Source organism: Desarmillaria tabescens (genome assembly GCF_030435595.1).
Source record: "Desarmillaria tabescens strain CCBAS 213 chromosome Unknown EV420scaffold_15, whole genome shotgun sequence".
Lineage (NCBI taxonomy): Eukaryota > Fungi > Basidiomycota > Agaricomycetes > Agaricales > Physalacriaceae > Desarmillaria > Desarmillaria tabescens.
In genome coordinates this window covers 945,319-963,739 of record NW_026848314.1, presented here as the reverse complement: position 1 = coordinate 963,739, position 18,421 = coordinate 945,319, and the positions used below count along the sequence as shown (strand labels likewise).

At 48.8% G+C, this 18,421-nt stretch overlaps 8 protein-coding genes across 8 annotated transcripts; 2 read left to right on the top strand and 6 right to left on the bottom strand.

The window, feature by feature from the left end:
• Nucleotides 1–792: 792 nt before the first annotated feature.
• EV420DRAFT_1540092 (O-methyltransferase-domain-containing protein) lies at nucleotides 793–2,081 on the bottom strand. The gene is made up of 5 exons (XM_060473068.1): nucleotides 1,493–2,081; nucleotides 1,346–1,437; nucleotides 1,188–1,278; nucleotides 973–1,018; nucleotides 793–944 (listed from the first exon to the last, which is right to left on the bottom strand). Exons 1-5 carry the CDS (start codon nucleotides 1,717–1,719, stop codon nucleotides 861–863), a joined length of 540 nt encoding a protein of 179 aa, XP_060331641.1. The 5' UTR covers nucleotides 1,720–2,081; the 3' UTR covers nucleotides 793–860.
• Nucleotides 2,082–2,860, bottom strand: EV420DRAFT_1540091 (uncharacterized protein). Its single transcript, XM_060473067.1, has one exon. The coding sequence runs from the start codon at nucleotides 2,746–2,748 to the stop codon at nucleotides 2,476–2,478; it is 273 nt and encodes a 90-aa protein (XP_060331640.1). The 5' UTR covers nucleotides 2,749–2,860; the 3' UTR covers nucleotides 2,082–2,475.
• Nucleotides 2,861–2,931: 71 nt separating this feature from the next.
• EV420DRAFT_1540082 (MFS monosaccharide transporter) lies at nucleotides 2,932–5,550 on the top strand. The gene is made up of 18 exons (XM_060473066.1): nucleotides 2,932–3,007; nucleotides 3,059–3,304; nucleotides 3,354–3,426; nucleotides 3,476–3,571; nucleotides 3,621–3,720; nucleotides 3,776–3,906; nucleotides 3,964–4,160; nucleotides 4,211–4,382; nucleotides 4,434–4,589; nucleotides 4,639–4,659; nucleotides 4,712–4,758; nucleotides 4,807–4,865; nucleotides 4,914–5,050; nucleotides 5,103–5,148; nucleotides 5,170–5,171; nucleotides 5,206–5,354; nucleotides 5,376–5,378; nucleotides 5,408–5,550. Exons 1-18 carry the CDS (start codon nucleotides 2,999–3,001, stop codon nucleotides 5,450–5,452), a joined length of 1,689 nt encoding a protein of 562 aa, XP_060331639.1. The 5' UTR covers nucleotides 2,932–2,998; the 3' UTR covers nucleotides 5,453–5,550.
• A 212-nt stretch (nucleotides 5,551–5,762) lies between these two features.
• Nucleotides 5,763–7,162, bottom strand: EV420DRAFT_1540079 (Homeodomain-like protein). The gene is made up of 7 exons (XM_060473065.1): nucleotides 7,069–7,162; nucleotides 6,930–7,020; nucleotides 6,693–6,873; nucleotides 6,578–6,621; nucleotides 6,452–6,519; nucleotides 6,300–6,400; nucleotides 5,763–6,242 (listed from the first exon to the last, which is right to left on the bottom strand). The coding sequence occupies exons 2-7, from the start codon at nucleotides 7,009–7,011 to the stop codon at nucleotides 6,017–6,019; spliced, it is 702 nt and encodes a 233-aa protein (XP_060331638.1). The 5' UTR covers nucleotides 7,012–7,020; nucleotides 7,069–7,162; the 3' UTR covers nucleotides 5,763–6,016.
• A 794-nt stretch (nucleotides 7,163–7,956) lies between these two features.
• EV420DRAFT_1479388 (uncharacterized protein) lies at nucleotides 7,957–8,967 on the bottom strand (the record flags this gene model as incomplete). The annotated part of the gene is made up of 4 exons (XM_060469568.1): nucleotides 7,957–8,163; nucleotides 8,328–8,387; nucleotides 8,509–8,801; nucleotides 8,856–8,967. The coding sequence occupies 4 exons, from the start codon at nucleotides 8,965–8,967 to the stop codon at nucleotides 7,957–7,959; spliced, it is 672 nt and encodes a 223-aa protein (XP_060331637.1).
• Nucleotides 8,968–12,839: 3,872 nt separating this feature from the next.
• EV420DRAFT_1479386 (uncharacterized protein) lies at nucleotides 12,840–14,138 on the bottom strand (the record flags this gene model as incomplete). The annotated part of the gene is made up of 1 exon (XM_060469567.1): nucleotides 12,840–14,138. The coding sequence occupies one exon, from the start codon at nucleotides 14,136–14,138 to the stop codon at nucleotides 12,840–12,842; it is 1,299 nt and encodes a 432-aa protein (XP_060331636.1).
• Nucleotides 14,139–14,979: 841 nt separating this feature from the next.
• On the top strand, nucleotides 14,980–15,933 carry EV420DRAFT_319945 (uncharacterized protein). Its single transcript, XM_060481700.1, has 3 exons — nucleotides 14,980–15,159; nucleotides 15,218–15,752; nucleotides 15,817–15,933. Exons 1-2 carry the CDS (start codon nucleotides 15,145–15,147, stop codon nucleotides 15,653–15,655), a joined length of 453 nt encoding a protein of 150 aa, XP_060331635.1. The 5' UTR covers nucleotides 14,980–15,144; the 3' UTR covers nucleotides 15,656–15,752; nucleotides 15,817–15,933.
• A 601-nt stretch (nucleotides 15,934–16,534) lies between these two features.
• EV420DRAFT_319992 (uncharacterized protein) lies at nucleotides 16,535–18,296 on the bottom strand. The gene is made up of 3 exons (XM_060481702.1): nucleotides 18,245–18,296; nucleotides 17,822–18,196; nucleotides 16,535–17,770 (listed from the first exon to the last, which is right to left on the bottom strand). Exons 2-3 carry the CDS (start codon nucleotides 18,053–18,055, stop codon nucleotides 16,967–16,969), a joined length of 1,038 nt encoding a protein of 345 aa, XP_060331634.1. The 5' UTR covers nucleotides 18,056–18,196; nucleotides 18,245–18,296; the 3' UTR covers nucleotides 16,535–16,966.
• Nucleotides 18,297–18,421: the final 125 nt, after the last annotated feature.

Sequence of the window (18,421 nt, the reverse complement as noted above, 5' to 3'; positions counted from 1 at the left end):
AGTGAATTCTCCACGTAGTGCGTTTTCCATCAAGCCGAAGATCGGCAAAGCAGTTGGTCAGAGATTCATTTTAACTGTAGCTATGTTCAATTATAAGTGTAGTTTTCGAAGCTGAGAAGCCGCTGGGGGTCAAGACGAAAAAATACTATGGACCTTGGGGGTACCCATCTTTTGCAACCGCAGCACAATTGTTTGTCATAGAAGGAGACTAGAAAGCAACAGGGTACTGACTGTGTATTGCTAAAAGTCTAAGGAAATGGCGTGCGCCGCTAAAACTTGAATTTGTTACCAGTTGGCCCCAAACTGGGAGACAGGCGCGGCTTATTAGCGCGACTTGGCGAGGGACCCAGGCTAAATATATCACTACTTATCTGATAACCCTTGATCCACGAAGATAACAGGCAAGATCATCGGTTGCAAAGCGCAGCACCCTTTTCCGGCCGTAATACCACGAATACATCGAACTGCCTGCCATAGTATCGTTCCCACCCGTAAAAGTGTTTATGCATCTCTTCAATCTCTTTCTCCTCGCCAACGCTTGGAAGGATCAGCCCCGTGGATGCACCGTACTAGAACGGATGGGGACGAGAGCACCAGTGCATCGGGTGTTTCAGCTTCATTTGGTTTTTTATCCTGTCGTTGGCTGCCCCAGCTTCTGGAAATACATGCACATATCACAAGCATGGCGCAAGAAAGTGCCACGTGAAGCAATTTCCAGGGAATACGATGCAATCACCTCCTGTAATCCATGAACATGATAGTAACTCAGGCAAGCCACGGGAGTCCATGCAGTGTTCCGATGGTCAAGCCGCATCCTGGGCATGCGACTTGCTACTTTTAACTTTCGGTAATACCAAACTCTACTTCCTGATAGCATACAAAAAACCGTCGTATCCTTTTTCACCAACAGTACTAATGGTAGTTGCCTCCGACCTCATCGTCGCCTTTCAAGGCAGAAATGAGCTTCCTCACGCCAGTAGGAATCTCACTATTATCAGCAGGATTCGCGACGCCCCCACTACGAACAACGTTGTCCACGTACTGTGCTTGTGCTTGAGCGGGGAAAACGAAGAAGAAACGAAGAAATTGACGTACGATAATCCCTCCTTTACGCACAAGCCGTTTAGATTCGATGAAATAGTTCAGGCCAATTCGCCCCGTCGGCGTCAAGGAAGGCAAAGTCAAACTTCGGTTCCGAGGGCATTTTTTGAAGTGAGTCAAGGGCGGGGCCGACAATGATTTGAATCTTGGAGGCCACTCCTGCTTTTTTTAATATTCCTCGGTGGCAACCTAGAAAACATGGTGTGTGACTGGGTCCATGAATTTCAAGAACGAAACCACTTACCTTGGCATAATCGCTCTTCCAACTCTAAAGTCGTAACCTTTCCGTCGTCTGGAAGCGCTCTCGCAAAGTGGATAGCGGAATATCTGGCAGAACTTTGAGCGACTCCCTCGAGGACGAAAATATAGACAACCAACCCTCCAAGAGTACCAAACTTCCAAGATCCTCTTTGCGCCAATGGACTTGGCCAACAGGTACAAGAATTTTCCTTGAGCAGGGCTGACAGAAATGACTGGCAACCCGTTTGCCTCGCTATTCTGGAGAGCAGCTTCGAGAGTCTCGTCGTTCTGCAACAGGTGGGAGTTATGGTATTTGTCGGATCGCTCCCAGTCGGCGAGGGTGGTGGGAGGGAGGGTCTTGTTGAGTACTGCAGCCATTGGAAGTTCCGAGTTGATGTGTACTGAGTGAAAGTGATCTGTGTACAGGTTATCGCATGATAGTGGCTCTCATATCTAGTTTGTTGGATAGCCATCTAAAGAAAGAACTCAACTCCTAGCCAAGCCCTTCTCGAGTTCGTAAGCTATCTAAGGACGCGCGTCCCGGCTTGAAAATGTATGATGAGGGCTACGCATTGAATAGATTATCATGGAGCGGCGACGAATTTAGCACTGGATGAAGGGATGTCATAGTGCCACGTCTTGTATACTTGCGTCCGGCGTGCCCAAGTGGTTACTGTGCCGTGTAATGATGATGTTCGTCGAGACCGAAGACCGAAAACATCCTTGATCGAGAATTCATCTGGAGGAAGCTGCCGGGTCTTCAGACACTAACTCATGTCGAGACCCCCAGTATCGACTGGCCCAGCGTAACTAACTGTCCAGATAGGTTGCTTTTATCCGACAATAACCACCAAGATTATTAGTAGGTGATGCGCAGCATGTCCTTTTAGCCGGCTGTAATACCCCCGAAAGTTTATATAAGTATCAGTAGGATTTGGAGATGCACTGTAAATTTGGGGTCCAAGGATCAGATCACGAGAACTATAAGTAGGCGCCTCATAGCTACGAACATGCCGGGAGATTACGCGTACGAACAATTCGCGGGTTTTTTCTCAGCACTGCCGAAGAGACTAGTAATGCCCCGAGAATCAAGATAAACTCGGCTGCAGAGCGTCAAGCTGCAGAGGAAGAAGTTCAGCTTGAGGCTGAAATAGAACTGGCGTATGAATTCGTTGTCCTCGTGCCGGAAGGCGACCTGCGGGATGAAGTAGTCGAACGAGACTTGGGTAAGTATATCAACAAAGAAGCAGCGACAAAGAGATCCTTTATACAAATGAGCCAGAAGGAATGTGAGTAAACAGCGAGCGGAAGGTAGATAAATAATAGAAGTGACCTTCCCCCAGATGTTGCGCTACCTTTCTCTGACAATAGAACCCAAACAGAAACAGGTAGCAATACAAAGATCATCCAGCAGCATCAAGTATCATAGTGGAGTTCAGAGCGGGATATTCGCCGTCTTGCTAGACGAATAGGAAGCTTGAGCGGCCATCAGGTTCGAAGTCTGTTGGAAGTCTAAAACAAGCACGCACTGCACAGCCACTAGCCCGTCGCGTTTCTGTGCACGTGGTCGCCGCCGCCAACGTCACTTACATTCCTACCGTCACCTGGACCCCCAGCTCCCCACCTGGAGCAACAGCGCCTTCCCGTCAGATATCGCATGACCGCTGTAAGTAACCTGTCATCGACATTGCAGGAGGCTGACTTAGGCATCGGACAGACGAGCAATCAAGATTACACCAACATCCCAGAGTCCGATTCAGAAAACGCGGCTCTTAACCCTAACCCGGAACCATGGGCACGACTACGAGATGGAGGAAGCTTGACTGTTCATCCTGATGGACGTTCGTATAACTATTCCTATGGTCCGAAGGGTCTAGCTGGACTGTTTAGCAACCAGTACACGCTTTGGTGTGTGATATTTGCGAGCATTGGAGGCCTGAGTTTCGGGTATGACCAGGGCGTGGTATGTGCCAATGTCTTTGTTTATTTCTGGGTTTACTAATGTCGGTTAGATTGCTAATGTCCTGGTAATGAAGGACTTTACTGAGCGCTGGCCTATATCGCCCTTCCAGGAGGGTCTTATGAGTTGAGCTTCACGTTCTGTTCCTCGGTTTGAATCTCACACTTGTTGAAGCGGCTATTCTGGAGCTCGGTGCATTGACTGGTTCTGTGTTATCAGGAATCTTTGCTGACCGGTGCTCTCGGAGACTTTCGATATTCGTTGCATGCGGTGTGTCTATGTTGCACTAGGCTGCCGATTTCTGACTAATACCGTATAGTTGTATTTTGCATAGGTTCTGTATTCCAATGCGGCGCTTGGAAACTGTATCATATATTCATTGGACGTGCCGTTGGGGGATTAGGCGTAGGAGCATTAAGGTCTGCTTGACCTTTCGTCTCTTTGGTGATTGCTAGCTCATTGGTAAATGTGCAGTATGCTTTCGCCCTTATACATGGCAGAAATCAGTCCTCCGGAGTTGCGTGGATCTCTCATGGCCTTGGAACAGTTTGCCATCGTTTTGGGAGTTGTATGCGGATTTTGGATTGGGTTCTTCACACGTTCCAGTAGGCTTTTATTTCATCGCCGCCTTCGCCCTCACTAACGTACATGGCGTATCCCAGTACCCAGCTCAGCATCTTGGCGCATACCATTAGGTATTCAGATCGTTCCTGGGATCATCTTATGTGTCGGATGTCTATTCCTTCCTGCATCACCTCGCTTGTTAGTTCTTCAGGGCAGGTACGAAGAAGCTTTAGCCAGTTTGGCGAAGCTGAGACGGCGAACACCCATAGAAGCCAAGAGGGATCCTTTGATTCAGGTAACAAGCGTCGTTCTCTTCTTGATCAGCTAATATAATTATTGTTCTAGATCGAACTTTTAGAGATGCGCGTTGAAGCTACCCTCCTCCAGCGGATATCTCCCAATGCTGACGACTTGAAACCTCATGGAAACCTCGGAGAGCTTGGATCCTGGGGAGCGCTCTTCACAAAGAAGTACCGAGCACGTACAGCTGTTGGCGTGCTCATGATGGTATTTCAGCGTAAGTCTGAACATCTTGTCTGTGAGATAGCTGAAACGAGAATCATTCCAGAATGGAGCGGCATCAACGCATTACTGTATTATGGTCCGATTCTTGTCAAGAGTATTGGACTATCGGGAGAAAAAGTCACATTGTTAGTTTCCGGAGGCATTGGCGTTGTTCAATTCTTCGCAGTCATACCCGCCATCTCACAGATTGATCGAATCGGTATGTATCCAAGAGGCTCCCATTCTTTCTCACTGCTGATATAGTTCAGGGAGGAAATCCCTGTTGAGAGGTGCGTTGCGCGCGGGGTGCTGTTAAGTAACTAGTAGCTCAATTTTAGTTAGGCGGAGGCGCAGTAATGGCATGTTCGCACTTTGCCATTGCCATTTTGGTCAGTTTTGTTCTCTCGATTTATCTATAACAGTTAACTCTGCTTCAGATCCTTCTGTATGGCGCGGATTGGTCGTCGCATTCCATTGCAGCTTGGCTTGCGGTAGCGTAAGTCTCCGCCACTGTACGACCTTGCTCCCACCTCACCGTTACCAGGTGTATTTGTACGTTTACTGCGTCCTACGGTGTCTCCTTCGGTCCCATCGGATGGGTGCTTCCAAGCGAAGTCTTCCCGCTGTCTATACGGAGTAAAGGCGTCGCGCTGTCCACGGCCTCGAACTGGACCAACAACTGTCAGTTGCTTACCCGATACTCCGCGTTTGGCTCGCTGACAATTGTACGTAGTCCTTATCGGGCTGGTGACACCGGTACTTGTGGAGTATTCTGCTGCGTAAATGCTGACCTTGCTTTGCGACGCATATATGCTGACGTTTTGATTACACTAGCAGGACATTTATGATCTTCTCGACTGCGTGTTTTCTTGCTTACTTGTGGGCGACATATAGCGTTCCTGAGACGGCGAATGTATCGTTGGAGGAGATTGATGCTGTCTTCGGCACGTCATCAGGACAGGACGATGAATTAGTTCGACAACAGGTCGGTTTACCTTTTACTATGGGAAATGTTCAATGCTCATGATGGTTTAAGATGAGGTGGGATTACGTGAAATTATTAGAGATTTTGCGGATACGTGAGGCTTCTGTTTTATGTTCTAGATATATTGTAGCGTAACAGTTGTATAATTTGGTTGTTAATGTGAATATTTTGTTCATATAATTCAGCTATACATGATGAAACCATCCTTCAATGCATGGTCATCAACCTTTCACTCCCACCTTCACTGTCAAGCTAGCAATGCGGTTGTTGTCGCCGGCATTGATCGACTGGGAGGTTTAATCGAGTGAACACTTACAGTATAAGAAAAGCTGAGCACAAGCGAAGCTGAGACCATGCGGCCTATGACTCGGACGCATAGCTCGTTTAGCCGTGGTTGCTTCAATAGCCTATAATGGGAGAGTACACGATCACGCTTGGAGCCTTACAGTCCGGCTGTCACTATCGCACCCAGTCGCTCCGAGACACGGGAGAAGGAGCCATCATCAAAAACCGAGTCTTCTGCATCACAGGTTGTGATGGGAAAGTGTCAATGTTACAATTTCTTCAACATACAAACATACATTCGCGTTTGATGATTAAGTTACATTCGTGGTAGGGTTTCCATCTAAAAGTTGTGTCCATAGTTGTCGTAATTTGCAGCCTTATGATATGGGGAAAGGCAAGCGCATTCCTTGGGAGGGGCTGTTGTACATGGAGGGAGGGAGCTGCGGTATCGGGGCCGGGGGAAGGGACATGTGCACGACTACCGGTCCCGACGATGACGTCGTAGGCTGGAGGTTCTGGGCGTATGGTACAGGACCCGACGCCGACACGGAGTGACCTTGGCTACGTCGCGAATCAATGTTACCCCGCGTTATGCTGTTGTATCTACGGTAGACATTGATTAACGTTTATATCGAAAACAGCTGGACTAGAAAAGGTTACCTATTCTTGGCCGAGAGACCTGTTCTCCCTGGGAAATACGTTTTGACGATTTTTGTCCAGACTTTGCCGTGCTCACTGACGGCCTTTAGGAGGAGAGCATCCTGAGGTATCGAAGGTAAGCGACGTCAAGATGTCAAGTTTAATTGACTTACCCCTTCCGGTGTCCAAGTAGTCCTGTCGATCGCGGGATTCAAGGTATCTGTCCAGCGCTTTGCACACTCTGAATAAGCAAGCTTTCAGTCAGGACTTCAACGCCACATAACAAAAATTCGACAAACGGTCGCTATTCCTGCTCTGCACCATCGCGGCCACCATCGACCACCTGTGGGACGCGACAAGGGGGGGAAAAATTCAATGTCATGAAGAAGAAACATAAGCATAAAGTCTGTTTACCTCGTGCCGCACTGCTCGATCGCTTTGACGAGTCTCGCGTCCTCTTCCGGAGACCATCCACCCTTGACGACGTCCGAGGCCATTTTGGCGAACCAGCGTTTGCGGCAGTCTTTGTTTGTTCGGTCCGGGACATGTTTGGCGATCGCGTACCACTTGGATGGGCTCGCGCTGTCGGGGTCCTCTAGCGAACAATTGTTTAGGGCCGGAGTACCGCTTCGAATGAGGGCAGCAGCGTACCTTTCTTAACGGCCTCGCGAAGGAGACGGTCCTCTTCTTCTGTCCAGGACCGCCTCTCTCGAGTAGCGGAACCCTTTTGCATGATTGAGGGCTGGTATTTATAAGATGAATCTTGAAAAATGGGTGATGATGGGAGTACCTTCAGGGTCCTCTTGTTTTCGCGCTGGGTTGTTAGCGCCAGGACCAAACAAATCCGGTTACTTGTTGTTTTCCGGACCCGAGCGGGCCTTGAAAACGCTCACTTTCTCTTTTCTGCTTTGTCGTATCTTGGGGCCGTATGGTATCATCAGGTTTGTTTTGGTTATTTCTGACGTGGTTCTTTGATTAGACGCTCCATTTTCCCAGGAAGATCCGAACCTTGATGATCTTCCCACATGTCTTTGCTAGGCTCTGGTCGTTGGGTTCGTCGTACAATGCTTAATTGACAGGCACGATCTTCTAATGTGGCGTCACCAAGCATACTGTACTAAATTCATGCTGTGGTGCTCGCTCCCTAATCCAATACGAGCAGGTGCCTCGGCGTTGCTAATCTGGAGGCCAGGGGGTCACACGTATTGATGATTCTGATTTTGAACTTCGAATTACATGTTAGGCCCGATGCATCGGGGCATTGCAAACTTAAGTATTGAAGTTAAGGATCCTGGCCCCATCGAAACCCATTAGCATCTGCCTTGTATGAAGGAGCCTACGCAATGCGCCGTCGCTTAAATATAGTTAAATAAATAGGCGGAGAAAATCAGGGCGAAAGCCAGGCACAGTGTATTGGGGTTGTGATTAGATAGATAACGGTGGCCGACCATCACAACATTGCGGTAGTAATGCGAAAGATGTTCGAAGGTATGTACCATACGGCGCCAAATGACCTCGCCAATGCCCTCACCTGGAGGGACCCAGGCGAGAAAAAAAGGGCGCGGGTATCTGTAAAGAAAATTCTATGGACGCGAAATAGGAGGGATGCTGATGATGCGTGTTGATACAGTTTGAGGTCGAAAAGCGAGAGTGATATAAAAGAGCGGACGAAGAGAATCTATAGGCTGAATCGACTACCATTGTCGTGTTTTTCCAAGACAGCGCTCCCCCGGTGCCACATGTCAATGAAGAAGTCTGAAACTTTCTTTTGTTCGAAGGGAGTTGGGTAATTAATGGCGAGCTCCGCATCACTCGGTGGACCCTTGTGGCGATTGAATGGTTTTCGAAATATAGTGCTGGGCGGTAGCAAGCATTGGTCTGTGGACTGTCAAACCAGGCAGTATGATATGACGGAGAAACAAACGTACGTTGCTACCAGAGACGCTATCAAAATTATTCGTGTCGATAATGTGGGGTGATAGCCGTTAGTCATTATGTCCTGTCAACGACTGTTACACTAGGACATAAATCTGAAAGTGGCGTACGTACTGCCAGATGAGCCGTGTTGCGGTCAAACAAGTAGCGAAGTCCACGACTCATGCCGTCTTGCTTGTTAATTATAAGGTCGACGCCCAAAGGCATTAGGAACATCCCGACGACGCACATCCAAAAAGCTAAAAGACGGCAACGAATTAGTACAATAGAATCGAATCAATTGCAACAAACGTACCAAAGGAGGCCTCTGCTTCCATATCATCGATAGCCCCGCAAGTATGGGAAACACGATAACGATCGCCCAGTTGACATGGAGCGAGCTCCCGCCTAGCAACCCTTCCTTCAACAACACAATTCTGATGCCAAACGACAGGCCACCATTGAGGACGATAAGGATGATCCCCCCAAGGCGTGCAAACTCGAATGCACCCAAACAAAAGCCCAGGAAGATAAAACCAAGAATGATTGACGTGAGCACGATGTCAGACAAGCCGTCATTGTTGATGCTGTTTATGATAGCGGCCCAGGCTTGAGTCAGAGTAACGTCAGTTACAAGCTCGTGCGACGGACTACACTACTCACATAAAACCCCTGCTGAAAGGCCTATACCAGCACCGGTCGTGAGTCTCCATCCTCTGATCCCAGCAAACGACATGGGCACGCCAATCAGGAGGCAACACCCTATCCACAGCATCGCTGGGGGAGAAACTTTGCCCCTGCCCCATCAGTCGCTTCTCCCTGGGCGATTATGTCCTGAGTAGACGAATCGACCACTTGAACCGTCCCAGATGAATTCGAGACGATGGCTTTCCGAGGGAGTAATACTGGAGCTGGGCGACATAAGCATGAACATAAGAGAACTGGCATAGAATGAGCCACAGGAGAAGCAGGTTTTGTGCGCGGACCGCCGCCGCCATGAATTAACGAGTGTGGGGTGAACAGTCAGCTTAGAGCTTCGAGTCTCTAAAGATACAGCCGGGGAGGGAATCTCGACGGGTATAGGGAAAAAATCCCTAGCAAGGAATCGTGGTGGTATAAGTGGTGAATGAAGATTGATGAAGACGTATTCTGCGCAACCACATTATGAAATAGAGAACGACGACAAGAATTTCCATTGCCGCGACCCGAAATAGATCGCATAGCGACGAACTGATTCCGGTGTGGAGGATAAGGAAATAGGACTGCGCTCGTAGTGTGGCAACCACGGGAAAGTTCCTGATTTGGGGTATGAGCGGTGACGGGAGTTGGTCGGTGTAACGATGGTTTTCGAGCGCCTTTGAGCTTGGCGGAAAAAGTTGCAAGTCGCTTGCGAGCCATCGTAGAACTGCGATAGACGTTTCCTATGGTCGTCCTCAGACCATGATGGCATCCGGCCGATTGGACGCTACATTATTGACGCAGTAAGTACATAAGAAACGGACCAACCATATGGATACGCACAGCAAACTCTCCGTCATGTACCCAGTCATTCTTAATCTTGCAGGTTGCATACCATTGAAAAGCTTGACATTTTTCATAACACTCGAGCATTACATCACCATGTAAACACAAAGCCAGAGCGCTCGACTCATGCGTGGCGCCGATATCTTCGGCCAACGAACATAACTGTCGAAACAAGTACTGGAATTCGGGACCGGTACATCAAGGGAGTGTAAAATAGTAGTGGATACCTGGCTCGACAGGCGTACGTTATCGAAGATAAGCCTATCACAAAAAACCAATCAGCGTAAGATCTCAAACGGAGATTTCAGAAAAAAAAAGGAAACATCAGTTGCAAACTACGGATGATCTCACAGCACACTCTTCTCCGGGAAAGCTCCATACATCGCCCGAACCCACAGGTGTATGCACGGAACCCCACACGCTAACAAGGATTGGTCTTTGCCTTGAGCGCTGATATCCTGCAAGGAAATATACCATCCCAGAACTAGTTGAAACCACATCTAGTGACCACTCGAAGCAGAGGAGACCTGCATCTGCACGAGCTCGGCTGAAGGGAATGGCTGAATGTAAGACTCTGGCCTTTACTAGCAGGTCATGAATCTCTAGACCATGCCAGCCAATAGCGAAAAAGAGTCTGAAATGTTGGTCTAGCCTTTTACAATACACTTCTGCAAACTCGCAAAGAAAAGTGTATTGGGAATTCAGACACGATGGGGTTCGGGCAAGCGAAAGCTAACGTAGGTTCTTTCCACGGAGGCGGCGAGAGGCTCGACCCTTTTACTAAAGCATCATGAAGAGGAGCAGGAAGTGAAATGCGCACCTTAAGTCCTTTGTTGGTGGATGAACGGTCGAAAGGAATCGGGGTTTCCCAAAATGGAACTCAGTCAACACTCGATGGCGTGGGAAATTTGTTTTTAGCTCACGCTCGAGCCAGTCAGCCCTGCGCGAACCATTGGAGATGACGGAAAAACGTATGGCGTAAGGCTGTTCCGTAGCACTCAAATCTATTTTCATCTTGGTTGCTGCGATACATAAGAGGCGCATGAGGAGAAATTGACGTTAACATACCTTCGGTGACCGGTCATTGAGAGTATAAGCATCTAAAAAATTTTCAGCAGATAGCAATCCTGCGCCCCGCAGCGCGGAATCTTCGCATTCGATTGTGGTATTTGAGACGAGCGCCTTGAATAATTTCGGGACGGGCCCATCTTATAAGCGGCGTCGACTTCATCGTCATCCGATTCTTCCGAACTTTCTGTTTCATCTTCCGAGTCATCATTGCTGTCCCGTTCATCCTCGGAATCGCTCTCTTCGTCGTCGTCGTTATGATCTTCTTGTGTAGTTGAGCCGACGTGGGCGGAATTATCGTCTTGGTTGCCCCCGGAAAAACCTTTATCTTCGATGCAGGACACGTTTACTTCGTCCTCGTCTTCGTCATCTTTCTTTTCGACCATGCGCAGTACGATCGCCTCAGATGGCCGCCTACTTCTTTCGATAACATCGAAGATCTCATCCAAACACTCTTCATGCGCGTAAATGTCTAACACCGCAAGATTCTTCGATGCTGCGATGAAAAGGCTGAAGTTTGAGACGCATGAAGACACGGTCAATGTCCGCAGAGCGGGAGACTTTTCCAGGAAAGCGATAAACGTATCAATGGGGAGAACCGGGGTGTATATAGTGAGCGAAGTCAGATTGGGAAGAGAGAATGTTTCGAATATTTTATTGAGCGGCTGTAGACGAGGTTTGGGAAGTGTGATTGTGAGAGAGACGAGAAGCGGGATATGTGCGTTATCGGGTGAGGCACTGCGGAGTGGATTTTGAATTACTATGTGGTTTAGCTTGGGAAACACAGAGCCGATGGAGCATATATCCGCGACTGAACAGTCCACAAAATCAAGTCGGCTGATGCTCCTCGCAGAACTCGCCAAAGCGAGCGAAATCATGTCCCAGTATGTGGGTCTTGTTACTGTGAGGTGGGACAGGTCGGGATAAAAAAGGATGAAAAGCCCAGTCCTGGGACCAGTGTGATGCTTTGGATGTTTGAGGAGTGTGGAGTGAATAGAAGGTTGAAAGCCGCAATGAACGTGATTCTGGATCTCTTGAGGTCAGTTATTAGAGACACACGGCGATGCTCGCACTGATGGAGCAGAGTGCGCAGGAAGTCGAGGAATAAGTCGTCTTCTGGACCGGGAATGCTTGATGCGCATACAAGTCTGATGTTGAGCGGGGCTTGGCCTGCATGGGCGAGATACGTGCAGAGAAGACGTTTCGCGGGAAGAGGGCGCTTATGGACGTTGGCGCCATGAATTGTGATCATAGACCAGAGCTTAGGCATTGAAATGACAATGTTACGCCATACAGAGCAGATCTGCGAGAGATAGAGAGCGGTGGGCTCAATGAGATGAGTGTGGTTCATGGCGACGCTAAAAGTGCAGCACTGGACGAAATTTCTGACAAAATTTCGAGCGGAATGTTGCATATAGGGCTTTTGTGCTGGACCTGCTGCTGAGAGCGCGCGCCAGGGTTGTATTCGAGAGAGGCTGATTTCTGGATCATCGTGGTGAACGAGATTTTTGAAGACAGATTCGGTGAAGACGTCGACCAGCTGTCAATTCTTTGCGCGTAATTCATCTGCAGTAAAGAAACGTTATCCACGTAAGAACAGCTGATATATGCGAACCTTTCAGGTACTAGATGGGGGCAGGATGTGGTAACAGGTCAAGGAGACGCGACGCGATTATTGCTTGTGCTTGCTATGTGCCACTTGTCCCGGCCCGTTCGGTTGGCGGGACCGATGGAATTTTGTATTTTTCTTCACAGGACGAGCCCATGCTGAACTGTATCCGTGTAATTCGATACGGTAGTACCCACGATCTATTACAGCTCGCAACTTCGCACCCAGCTGGATAACATAAGTAATTCAATTCACATAGTCAGTACTATTTATTATTCGTACAAAAATACATCGATGCAGGGATGGGTTTTCGCATATTCGTTAGTATATCACAAGAAAGCAACAAGAAAAATAGCGCAAAACAAGGATCAAAAAGTCATGAAAATGCAGGTCTGTGGCGATATGTATAGATGCATGATGCGAATAAGAATGAAATGCAGAATCGATCACCACATACGCGTCCCAGCCATGGCGCGGTAATTCACCATGGGTTGGAAGTATCCCGGATGCGGTCCGTAGAAGTACGGCCGTATCTGTGGATACGCATATGCTTGGGGGTTAAACATGGGATAAGGGTAGCCAGACCGGGTGGGAAGGGGGTATAGAGGGGCAGGCAAGGAAGACGAGCGCGAGGACGTTGAAGAGAACGAGGAGACTGATGATCCACCTCGCTTATGTGTCTTTGGCGGCTGCCTTGACCTCTTTCCCCATTGGCTCTGCTTGGAAGAAGACTCCTTCACAGGCGGTTTGGGATCTCGAGGCGGACTAGCACTCTCGAGTTCTATCCAGCCCGCCGACGTCGCTGCCGGCGCCACGGAGGATTGACGCTTAGGTTCAATCCACCCTTCAGTTGTCGACGTCTTGTCCGGTACTGCCGAGCGACACCGGCGCGTAAGAGCGTCGAAGAGATCCTTCTTCCTCTGAACCTTGTCCTTTTCCCCAAAGCCAATCCAACCCTCGTCATCCTCCAGTACTCGGCGCTTGGGCATCTTGACGACGAATGCATCGTCGTCAGAGTCTGGCGACTTGCGCTCGTCTGGAGCGAAAGGTGCGAAGACGATGTTGGCCTTCCCTTCGTAAGATCCGATGATGTTCCGAATCTCTTCCTCTATTTCGTCCCTTTCATCCTCCTCATCCACCCCCATATAGAAACCCTGTTCGTCCTTGGTAATCTTGATCTTGTGGTTCTGTGAAGGAACGGGGTACACAAAGGTAGGAACAAACGAGTTAGCCGAAGCATTCAGCTTGCTCGCGGGGGTATTTGGTGCGGAAGTAGATGCGGCAGAAGAGCTGGACACTGATGAGGTGGACGCTGATGGGCATGGTGATGGGGTACCACGGGACGAGGCGGAGGATGACGCGGCATACGTTGGAATGTCTCCAAAGAGATCTGTAATGAGCTCGTTCCATCTCCCTTTATTCATACCGTCACAGTGACATAGATCAGACACCGAAGTTGTTTTGCTGCTCTGCGAGTAGTAAAAACCAACATCGGCCTCGTACCGGTCAAGAGCACCGAGAGCACCCTGAACACCGGGCAGGGAACAACTGAGGGACAGATCCGTGTCTTCATGGGTGACAGGTGGGTCATCGACAGCGAGTGGTGGGAGAACTGCGACCTTCTTCCTTGCCGTAGGGGAAGGGGCCCATGAAACTGACGTATACGAGGTCCTCCACCAGTCATCACCGTCAATAATTTGCCACTGGTCATCCTCCATCGTCATCCTTTCATCGCCATCGTCCATAGCGGCTGGAACGTAGCGGGTAAGTTGTGCGCTGACTCGATGTGAGAAAGAGGATTCACCACGGGATCGATGCGAGTCGACTGGCCCACAACGATGACAAAAGGTCTTTTGTACAAGCCAGATGATCACAGATGGGGCAGATAGAGAAACTTTGTCGTTACAGCTAGAAGGACATGCGTGGGCAGAGTAGAAGGGTAAGGACAACAAAGGCAAGTCCCTTCTTCTGTCACTCGGCTCACGTTTTTCGTGACCTTCGGATCTCCATCTGCTCCATCTCCATCATGATCACCCTCCTTTTGCATCGTGCTCAACGTACTGAACGATGCCGGGCGTCGCGGACAGGGACGACGGCTGACGACGACTGACCTGGAACTTGTGGTCATCGGCTACCGAGCACCTTCACGGAGCAGCCTTCCACGAAGAAACTGATGGACGAGGCACCCGCTCGTACGTATAGCTCATGCTGTGCTCGTCGTGCTTGGTGACGAGGAAATGCATGAAATGATAGTTGTCGTATGTGGTGATGGTGGTTAGCGAAGGAGATGCGCAGTGGGTTCCATGGCTGTTTACTATTTCTCCGTTGTTTACACAAACTACAGCTATATGCATTGCTCGACACTGCAACACACGACCATCAGCTGGCGCGTTTGGTCGATATCTGGAACGCTGGGAGTGCCGTGACAGCTAGGTGAGGCCTTTCCATATTTGCCCTGCCGCAGTTTGGCCTAGTTTTTGGAACTGAAGAGTATATAAAGAATGCTATCACAGCAGCTGTACACTTAGCACGCTCTTGGCTTATACATGTCTGCCGTATCCCGGACTTCTTATGGCCCAAGATTCGTCTGTGCTTTTACCCTGTGCTGCGTCAAGTAGCGGCAAAACTGCGACGGTACAGGCTTGACCTTTACTCTATAGTTATCCGGCAACTAGAACGTCCTGGGAATGGCAAGGTCCTCCCGCTTAATTCTAATCTTTTGTGTGCAGAGTGCCTTGATTGTGGCGATTAATGTGGAGGCAGATGGTATGTATGCGCTTTACAGCATTTCTATTCTAATATTGACCTATTGTCAACGCTCTAGGCAAACCCTGGATTTCTTAAAATTGCTACATCGGTCATTCACTCGTGCTCCTCGTTCATCCATCTCTTGGTGTCCCAACCGTGGCAGCATAAATACTCATTGATTCGTTTACATCGCTCTAAACATATCATGATCCAAAGATTTGAGTCCGAAGGGCATGAGGAGCCCCCTACAGCCTTCGGCCTGATCCTTGGTGGCGTAGGAAGAAAGCATCACAGGAACAACTTGAACTCCGAGTCGACCGCTCATCAATCTTCGAAGCTTCATCGACAGAGGACTACCAATGGCGCTCCCACTCGACTTTTGGCCCACTTCACAAGTCGTGGCGAGCATACTCGCGTTTATCGCATCGCTCGCTGGATTATCAGCCAGTTCTATTCATACTCGGTGTTTGGTTCGAAGACAGCACGTTTTTATCCTCGAGGTTCCGTTTTGTAATAGGGACGGGGGCTTTTCAGGCGATGAGAAAATCAAGCCCTTTTCATCTGCACCACTTTCGAGTGACCATGAACTCATGGACTCAGCCATGGATGTGGTATGTTTTATCTTCTTCTAGTAATGTTGCCAGTTTCATGACGTGTACACATCTCCACATTCAGAAGTGCTTGTTGTACTATTGCAAAATAGACGTCATCGACCTAGGGCAAAACGTAGGGCCGTTATCTATCGAGGTTCTACAATGCAATGAATGCTTTCATGTTGCTCTCACTAGATTAGCGATCTCAACCTAGACAAGTTCCGATGTCCTGGATTTAAAGAAGCGAACGGCATTGGTGACGCTTGTGCCAGGCGCACAGCCAGTCGTTGGCGATACCGTGGCAGAAATGTGCGGCCCTTAAAGCTTGGAAGCGTACGTTTGTTCTTCCACCCTTCCTTCATGTATCATATTTGTCTTAACTATATTGGACTGTCATTGAAGTCGGTGGTATGGCATTCCTTTATGCAGGCGTAATCGTAAGACCAGATAGAAAGCCGCTAATCAATGCGCAAGAACAGTTTCATTGCCGATCCAATACACGAGCGTACTGAAGCCATGTGTACAATACTTCTGAAACAAAAAATCCCCATCCTTTTCGAACTGACCGATATCTGCGCATCAAAATCTGGGGTGCAACTGACTTGTCACCGGCTACCGAACGCGTAGCATTTGCCGCACCAACGAACAGACGAAACATCCACTCGCACCTGTGATACTAGGCTTGTCGTATTTAGCTACCAGCTAATGCATAGAGTGATAGTAGTCGTATGTGGTGATAGTAGTCAGCGAAAGAGATGCATAATGAATTTTCATGCCTTTCACTGTTCCTCTACTATTGAACATGTCCGAGTATTATCGAGCAGACCACTTTCAAAATTAGGATTCATTTGACAGTTCATCCCTGCCGCTGGAGTGCACTACACGCTACACTGTATGCGAACGTTGCTGTCTTTCCACAAATCATTAACGCGATGATTCCACTGTCTGTTTTATGATCGAAAATTTGACACCCTACTATACAGATTAGCTTAGAATCAATCCATCTGTCCACTGTCCACCACACCTCATATCTGCGAATCACCTACAGATGTATACTAAGGCTTCCATGTCTTTGAGACTGAAATTCTGCGACGTATCGCTGCGATCAATTTGATCATTTCGATTGACCTCGCTTCCAAAATATTGAGACAGTCCTCTAACTCCGAGTCCTTGACTTGTTCTAAATACTCTGCCTCCTTCGCATTAACAGATTTAGTACTATCCGAACTCTTTTATTCTTTCCTCGGTTCCTGTGTGTCCCCGACAGAGCAAGCCCTCAGACGCTTCGCACCTTGAACCTGTATGTTGACACCTACTTCGGCGGGATTGTGATTATCAAAGCCTTTGACTTTCTCAACGGCGCGCGCCGCTGAGGCACAAAATTTCTCTGAGATTATATACTGAGAGCCGACAAATTTAACCGAAGACGATCTTGATCGCACTGAAGTGTCGTCGACTAGATCCTCGCCTCCAGCTGTCCAGGTCTGCTGGTCCGTGATCGGTTCTGTGGTAGAGTCCGAGGCGCTGCCCAAAAAGTGTGCTTTATTCCCTTGATCCTCAACGTACTGAACAGGCGAAGCACGTATCGCGGCTAGTACAGTATCATCGCGCCGCAAAGGCCGAGGAAGTTCGGAGTCAGAAGACGGGACCAGCGCGGGTGACCAAGGTGAGGAATCTGGAGCGGTCTGAACTGCACTTGCAGCGGTTTGGCTGTTGATGGTGAGAGACAAAGGATGAGGTAGAGTGCCCGCCAATAGATACGACAAGGATGCTTTTAGGCCTTCCTTCTCCTGATTTCTGGCGGACGTACCATTTACGCGAGGAGGAGGATCGGATGGCGCTGCTGTCATTGGAGCATTATCTGGCTGTGGAGGACTCCCTGCAGATGAAGAAACCTGTTTCGGTTGTCCGACGATCGTGGCACCATCAGTAGCTTTCCACGAGCACCGTTTACCGCCCAATCGACACCTGCGGCATTTCCCATTCCGGCCTGACACGGTATACTCACAGCGATACCTTCCCTGGCAACGATCACACTAGGTTCAACAATAAGCGGAGGGAAAATGTCAATAAAAATAAGCACGTACAGGAATGGGATTGAGGACAGGGATCACGTCCCAATTCGTGATCGCGACCCGGTTGGAGACCTTTCCATTACTCAAAAAACTCCTCTCCGTCTTCTGCACACTTAAGAAGATAATCTGCGACCAAAGATCCTCTCCGAGAAGTGATCGAGCCCTCGGAAGGTGCTCATCATCTAGAGTACCGATGAGCGCCTTTAATGCTACCAACTGTTCTTCATTCGGTCGAAAGCTTAGCATGCTGTCTCTGAGGTCTTTGATCTAGAAATTTTTTCGAGGATGATATATGAGGCTCACGAAAAGCGAATACCGTACCTTATCAAGACCAAAGGGAGGGCATTCAGATACCGGAACTGAGCCGTCCGCACTCTGATTCTTGGTCTGGTCATGACAGGTAAGATGCAGAGGTCGCCCAAACACAATACTTACTTGCAAACCACTGAGCAAGAGGTCTTCTTCTCATTTCCGGGTCGCACTGAGAGGTATAGAAAATATTCGGGGGCTTTAAACGACGACTTTCCGGCGCAATGATCGTTGGTAAAGAAAAACTGCATTTGGCTTTGAGTGTCCGTATCAAAGGCTGAAGAAGGTCTGGGTAAATTACGG

What these genes read in the sequence shown, in the direction of transcription:
- EV420DRAFT_1540092 (XM_060473068.1), bottom strand. Translation starts at nt 1,719, where the DNA reads ATGGCTGCAGTACTCAACAAGACCCTCCCTCCCACCACCCTCGCCGAC. An exon ending in GGAAGAGCGATTATGCCAAG is followed by an intron (nt 1,279 to 1,345) that starts GTAAGTGGTTTC and finishes GTTGCCACCGAG; the next exon opens with GAATATTAAAAAAAGCAGGA. An exon ending in ATAGTGAGATTCCTACTGGC is followed by an intron (nt 945 to 972) that starts GTGAGGAAGCTC and finishes CTGCCTTGAAAG; the next exon opens with GCGACGATGAGGTCGGAGGC.
- EV420DRAFT_1540091 (XM_060473067.1), bottom strand. Translation starts at nt 2,748, where the DNA reads ATGATCTTTGTATTGCTACCTGTTTCTGTTTGGGTTCTATTGTCAGAG.
- EV420DRAFT_1540082 (XM_060473066.1), top strand. An exon ending in GCTCATGATGGTATTTCAGC is followed by an intron (nt 4,383 to 4,433) that starts GTAAGTCTGAAC and finishes GAATCATTCCAG; the next exon opens with AATGGAGCGGCATCAACGCA. An exon ending in GAGGAAATCCCTGTTGAGAG is followed by an intron (nt 4,660 to 4,711) that starts GTGCGTTGCGCG and finishes AATTTTAGTTAG; the next exon opens with GCGGAGGCGCAGTAATGGCA.
- EV420DRAFT_1540079 (XM_060473065.1), bottom strand. Translation starts at nt 7,011, where the DNA reads ATGCAAAAGGGTTCCGCTACTCGAGAGAGGCGGTCCTGGACAGAAGAA. An exon ending in TCGCGAGGCCGTTAAGAAAG is followed by an intron (nt 6,874 to 6,929) that starts GTACGCTGCTGC and finishes ATTGTTCGCTAG; the next exon opens with AGGACCCCGACAGCGCGAGC. An exon ending in CTACTTGGACACCGGAAGGG is followed by an intron (nt 6,401 to 6,451) that starts GTAAGTCAATTA and finishes TCGATACCTCAG; the next exon opens with GATGCTCTCCTCCTAAAGGC.
- EV420DRAFT_319992 (XM_060481702.1), bottom strand. Translation starts at nt 18,055, where the DNA reads ATGCTAAGCTTTCGACCGAATGAAGAACAGTTGGTAGCATTAAAGGCG. An exon ending in CTGTCCTCAATCCCATTCCT is followed by an intron (nt 17,771 to 17,821) that starts GTACGTGCTTAT and finishes TGTTGAACCTAG; the next exon opens with TGTGATCGTTGCCAGGGAAG.